This window comes from Phytophthora infestans, genomic scaffold, assembly GCF_000142945.1.
Source record: "Phytophthora infestans T30-4 supercont1.15 genomic scaffold, whole genome shotgun sequence".
Lineage (NCBI taxonomy): Eukaryota > Oomycota > Peronosporomycetes > Peronosporales > Peronosporaceae > Phytophthora > Phytophthora infestans.
In genome coordinates, this window is record NW_003303744.1 from 1749392 (window position 1) to 1755985 (window position 6594).

A 6594-nucleotide genomic window follows, 5' to 3' on the forward strand; every position below is an offset into this window, starting at 1 on the left:
GGTGATGGAAAGGTAAACTGGGATAGTCTGGTGCTACGAGAAGGACTTGCATTAGAGCGTGGGAGGTCGCTCCCGCCCTTCATTTTGAAACAAGCACGATAGAAAGAGCAGCAAAGAAGTCATTTACGAAAGTTTAGCGCATGCTACGAGCCACTGGATGAAATGCGCTCTTTCCAGCAACTATGTACCGCTAGCATCGCCATGTCAAACCCGTGGTAAAAAGACGCTTAGATGCCGGCCACCGGCTGCCAAGGCATCGACGGCTTTGTTGGTGGCCTGTAAGTAATGCTGGGCTGCGTCATACCAGTATCGGATTCTATGTTGCACAATGCGACAAGAAGAAGTGATGCTTTTAGGTCGTAAAGTCTGCCTTTTTCGTCTCCCTGATCTGGAGAGCTTTCCGCCGCTCCTTCTGCCGACCCATCCTGTCTACCCTGCAATTAGAAATCCAGCTTACCCTCATGTCGCCCGCAAGTACCAATCGGGCAGCAGCCCTTCCGCCGCTGTCACCAGCTCCCAAGGGTATTTGGACGAGCAAGCAGATGCCCGTCATGAAGGACCACTTGTTGAGCAAATTGACGTGTGTGTGAGCATTTCCTTCGCTCACCACTCTCTTAACGGTATGCAGTCCATCGTAAAAACTATTTATCGAAAAACTACGATAAGTGGTGCCAACAACAAGGCAATATAGCTAGCCTTCGCAACAGGCTTAAACACGCACGTCCCCACAGGAAATATGATTATTTATCATGACGAGACGAGCTTCAAATATTACCTTTCCCTTAACCAAGGCTAGGCGTGCGTGGTGGTGACATTGCCGTCCTGGTGGTGACGTTGCCATCCTGGTGTGACATTGCCATTGTCCAAGGGCAACAATTTACATGTGTCGTGCGGTGTATCGCCTGGCCCAACACTGGTACTACTACGCAAGCATGATGGCCCCGTGTAAGAGAAGGAGAATGCGAAGGGCGCGGCTGATCGGTTTGTCGCCGCTCTGAACACGGACGAGTACAAGGAGTGATGTGTGGGTAAGGGTCATCATATGTACTGATAATGCATCTACTCACAGTCAGACTGAGATAAGCAGCTTGGCATCGTCAATGGCAAGAAGCTGGTAGTTCCACGCCTGACCACTTATAACCCGATGTACAGTGTCATTGAGGGCTGTTTTAGCGCGTTATAATCACACATGAAGACGTACCTGGCGACGAAGCGTCGTGAGTTTCTTTGTTTGGCGATTACGATAGTTGACTGCGCACATACTGTCTTTGATGAAAGAAGTCGTCGACTCTAGCAAACACATTCTGACCCAGCGTTTTGTGTGGCGTATGGAGTACCACTGTTTCAACGCCACTTTTTGTGCGGAGCGAGGTGAAAACATGGCGTTAGGTAAGTACTTTTATTATAATAAACCACTTTGCTTGGTAAAAAATAACCGGCTGGAAACCATATTGTCTACTATTAAATAGGTATTGCTAAATTTCTTAGATGTAGCTGAATAATTTTTCGCGATTCGTGATTGGCGGAAAACTCCAACCTCTTAGCTTCAACGATACCTTGTGGTAAAATAGGGTATTTATTGGTCGATCCAGGAAGCAGTTTCAAAAAGATACAAAAATTTCCGACCGACCGGCCGAAGAACACCTTCTTGCACGAAATTGGTGTTAAAACAAGCATCCGTAATTTTACGGTCTCACTGCAACAGGCACCGAAATTTACGTGTTTTCTGCAACCGTGTAAAAAGTACCTTTCAAGTAAAAACCGTAAGAACGGCGGAAGGCGTAAAATCTCGCACAAGATACTCCTGTCCATTTGAAACCGTCGCTTTGCTCACAATATTGTAAGCAATAGCGCGCTTTAACTGGGGCACTGTTTTGATGCTAAACTAATTAATTTTGTTGGTGCTGCAGACTTTTTACGGGCCACTGGTTGCAAAAAATTGATCGGTTGCAAAAATACCGTTAATTCCGGTATACTTACGTATAATCTTCCACTGCGATAGAAAATGCTAGCAAGTTTTGCCCCTTTTACAGGGTAAAAAGAAATCTGACCAGCAATTTGCGAGGTCGGTGTAACTCCACCAAATAAGTTGGAACCGCCACAAAAAAAAATGGAGAATGCACACGAATGGTGGACAGCTATCACTCACAAAATAAAAGTGGAGTGTCCACACAGATAGGAAGCAGTAACACTTAGCACAAAGCTAATAAACACTCCATGTCAGTGCTTTTGCTCGAATCATTAGCATAGGTGAAGTGATTCGAGCACTAAGTTGTAGCGATCATGTTGTAGTTGCAGCAACAACGACGCCTCACATTCCCTTCAAACGAGCCATGGCACTAAATTTCGGCTGGAATCCGAGCAGAGACCACACTCAGCGAGGATATGGTAAGAACGGTGGAGTCCACGTGTGCCTCAGGCATTAGCTTTGCAGTGTCATTCTCCAACTTGTGCCCAAGAGCCTTAGCACCACACCCCGTCCAGAGCAGCGGCACACAAGACCGACCACCACCGCAGCTCCAAGGAATGCACAAGTACGTTCATTGATGTTATGAATAGAATGTATCTAGCATGAGTCTGCGCTCATCTACCATGTTTGATGGTGCAGTGCAATGAGCTCGACATGAAGAAGTGCGTGATTGGGTCGCGCTCGTAGTCAAGTACTGGCACTTTGGGAGTCGTCGCCATCATCTCCGTCTGGATCGTACTTGCCAACTACCTCGCTGTCGAGGGTACCAAGGCCATGGACGTGCACAGTATGCACGCATTGGACATCTACGCCCACAGCCTGGATCCTGCAGCTCATTGGTCACGGCGTCTTCGATCGTCGCAAACCGGCACTCTTCGACAGCCTGGACCAGGCTCTGATCACCGCTCCGATGTTCGTGTAGCTCGAGATTTTGTTCCCACTCGGTTACCGTCCGGAACTCTACACGCGCGTGATGAAGCAGGTCTGGATCAAAGCAAGACCTCCCAGGCTACAAAGACGCTGTAGTTGAGGCAACAAGACAGTGACTTTTGTGGCCTCATCAAAAAGAAAAATGTATTGTTTTCGATATATCTATGCGAATTTTCTCGTTAGGAGGTTACGACGATCTCTACCATCTCTGTGAGACTCTTGGCAATACCCTCCGCCCCACTGACGAGACAGTTGAGAAGTAAGAGCTCCTCCATCGACACCTTCTCGTAGCGACGTTCTTCCAGCAGCCATTCCACGTACGCAGTCTTCATCTGCGCCGCGATGTCGCTACTGGAGAATTCCTCCACATTAAGAACGTCGTGCTCGCGACACATGGCAGGAGCCGATGACGCATCCGACGATACTCTCTTGTTCTTCTCAAAGGACGAAGCTTGGGACGAGTTGCGTTAACTCTCACGTGACGGCATCGCGGCTCGAGAATTGTTGACATTCGCTTCCTGCACATCCAAAGGTGGAAGTTTGGACTGAATCTTGTCGCCAGAGTTCACGTCGACGACCTTCGGCTCGTCGTTCTCGCTCGCATCTCCCGCGTCGTCCTCGTTCTCATTGATAGCTGCAAGCACATGCTCCGGTCTGGCTACCAGAGCCGAGGCCTTGGGTTTACGTTGCGTGTACAGCTTCACCTTGAGATTAGGCCGTTCTCCAGCGCCTCGACGAACTCTTCGAACGACACCAAGTCGCTGTTATCCTTGTCCACCACACGCATGAATTCCTCGACGTATTTGTGGATCTCGCCTTGCTTGACCGCGCCAGACTGGGCAAAGATGGCCTCCAGCATGTCTGCCACTTCGTCCGCGTCGATCTCGCCGCTACAGTCCTTGTCTGCCAAGCGGAAGGCCTATTTCATCTGCATGAAGATGGCGGTCTGGTCCGGAGCGACGCATCGCTAAAGAGCATCTTGAACGTCTTGAATGAATCGGTCACTACAGTCTGTACAGTATGGAATTGGCTCTGCCACTTTGCACTTGTGCTCTTGCTGTCAAGTGAAGCCTCAGTGTCTCGAATGTCGACACAATTAAGCTGAACTCGGTCGTGTTCGACGCGGAAATTGAACCACCGCACCAGCTTAAATAGTAGCGTGTTGTTGTTCAGTAGTCGACGTGAACACTCGAGAGCTTTTTCACATTTCAGAGTCGAGAACGCAGGTCTCCACATGAGCGGTTCGGCTTGAGCCTCCGCCATTAAGGACGCATGTTGCACATGTTTAGCAGGGATCTTCCCTGCTCCATCTTAAAGATCACTCTCCATTTTGTTTGTCTCCACGTAATTTTAAATGAGCAGTAAATCTATACCTTGGCAGTGATCGTGCTATTGTGGTGGTCGTATATTTTAAGGTGGTGGTGGTGACCCGTTTTTAGGTGTGTGTGTTCGAGGTCGGTGTAACTCCACCAAATAAGTTGGAACCGCCACCAAAAAAATGGAGAATGCACACGAATGGTGGACAGCTATCACTCACAAAATAAAAGTGGAGTGTCCACACAGATAGGAAGCAGTAACACTTAGCACAAAGCTTATAAACACTCCATGTCAGTGCTTTCGCTCGAATCATTAGCATAGGTGAAGTGATTAGAACACTACGTTGTAGCGATCATGTTGTAGTTGCAGCAACAACGACGCCTCACTTTCCCTTGCAACGAGCTATGGCACTAAATTTCGGCTGGAATCCGAGCAGAGACCACACTCAGCGAGGATGTGGTTGGAACGAAGTAAGAAATGACCATAGTAATATTAAAAGTTAAGGAGATTGTGATACAAATGATAAAAGAGATATCTCACCTACATCATTGCCTCGATTTCTTTCTGCTTTGGAGGTGAGACTCGACAGCTCGTCTTGTAAGCTTCCGTTGACGTTTGGAGCGCCGACAACTCCTGGATACGCCATTCGATTGGCCGTGATGTTCAGCAGATGTATTAGTCTGGACGTGTTCGTCCCCGAGGCTGTAGTCCAGTATCTCCGTCGCAGCAGAACTCACAATGGAAGGCGTTGGACTATGCGTAGAGGTGGCTGGCTCAAATCCTTGTGCGTCATCTTCATTCTGTACAGTATGGTTGACGGCTGTTTGCACACTTAGTGGCTCCGCTCGCACTGATCTCTCTATAATAGAGTCTATTGGATGGTCTGAATCAGAAGATGAATCTTGACTTGTATCGCCCACTCTAATATCTCCGGTCGATCTTGGCGTAGAAGCGCCAGAGACTTGAGACAAAAAGTCAGTATCAGAGTCAGGTGATCCTTCTTGAGTCTGAGCATGGACATGGCTTGGCCTGACAAACTGTCTGAACCGCATGCTTACACCGGAGCACGACACGCCTCCTTGCACACAGGCACTGATTACATGGCAGCACATAGCATGCTTCCTGTTGTAGGCGCACGAGCAAGACTTGCTCCTTGTATCTACGACCCAACCACCTGCAGGCATACCTTCGGTTTGTTTTCGCCTAGAATTGACCGATCTGATTGATCTAGCAACAAGTTTCTTTTCGGAAGCCGCCAGCCGCAATGGGCGCTGCTCAACACGATACAGATCGGCTGCTACAGATCCTACTGGAGGTAGGATATGCACCACGAGGCATTCTCTCTTGCACATAAAGCGATAAAGCCTTACCAGGCGCTCTGAAGCAGTAGGGACTGACGAAAACTCCGGGTCCGAACTCATAAAAGCCAGTCTGGCACCATTCAGGTTTTGTATGAGCTCACTAGGTATGGAAGGTCCATCAGGACATTGAAGCTTGACTTTGCGGTGATACTGCTCCAATGGATTATTGGTAGCCGCATATCCGGGTGGTGTGTGATGAGCCTGCCAGCGCATAAAACGGTGCGATTTGACCCACATTTTAGCAATGTGATCTGTTAATTTGCGTACTGGTGATCCCCGGGGTTAGGCACTTCATTTTGTCAGAATTTGGGTTTTCACAACTGGGTACTCTTGCTCACTAGCATAGTGCATATCATAAAGATCCACAAATACAGATCTTGTGTCACCTTCGCTGACGCGCTTTTCACGAGAATGCTTCCATACATTCTTTGTCACATGAAACCAGCACATTAAGACAACAGTGTGTGGTAGTTCTGTGACACAAGCGTTAAATTGTGCTTTGTCAGCATCCATCATTACAAATTGTGGTGCAAATTGAACACCAGCACAGTCCATGCACACACGCTTCAGGTATCTGATGCACCATCCGATGTCTATCGCACGTTTTTGCGAAGTGCAAAAGTATACCAACGGAAAAAAGTGCCCAGCGCGATCCGAAAATCCAAAAACAAAAACCAAGTAGCCGTTTATAACCATGCTGTGCGTACTGTCAATGTGCAAAATTGTAGTGAAATCGGGATGAGTCTGGACCGCAAGGTAGCTTCGAATTAGACGTAAACAGGTCATCCCTACCCGTAGAGGGTACGCGACCGATCCGTCACCAAGGTGCGAAACAGTCCCCTCTGCACCGGGCCCCGTGTCGCGTTGAGAATCACATAAAATGATCATTGCTGTGTCTGATGTCGTCTCTATATCAATTTGGTCATAGAGGTGACCATCACACAGCTCTATCATCGGCGCCATAGAATCTTTAGGATTCTTGCGTCTCCAGTTCTTAACGAAATCTGATACTTGTGA

At 48.2% G+C, this 6594-nt stretch overlaps 1 protein-coding gene across 1 annotated transcript; it reads right to left on the bottom strand.

The window, feature by feature from the left end:
• Positions 1 to 3610: 3610 nt before the first annotated feature.
• On the bottom strand, positions 3611 to 4135 carry PITG_09658 (uncharacterized protein; the record flags this gene model as incomplete). Its single annotated transcript, XM_002903226.1, has 3 exons — positions 3611 to 3715; positions 3768 to 3818; positions 3908 to 4135. The coding sequence occupies 3 exons, from the start codon at positions 4133 to 4135 to the stop codon at positions 3611 to 3613; spliced, it is 384 nt and encodes a 127-aa protein (XP_002903272.1).
• Between the last annotated feature and the right edge of the window lie 2459 nt (positions 4136 to 6594).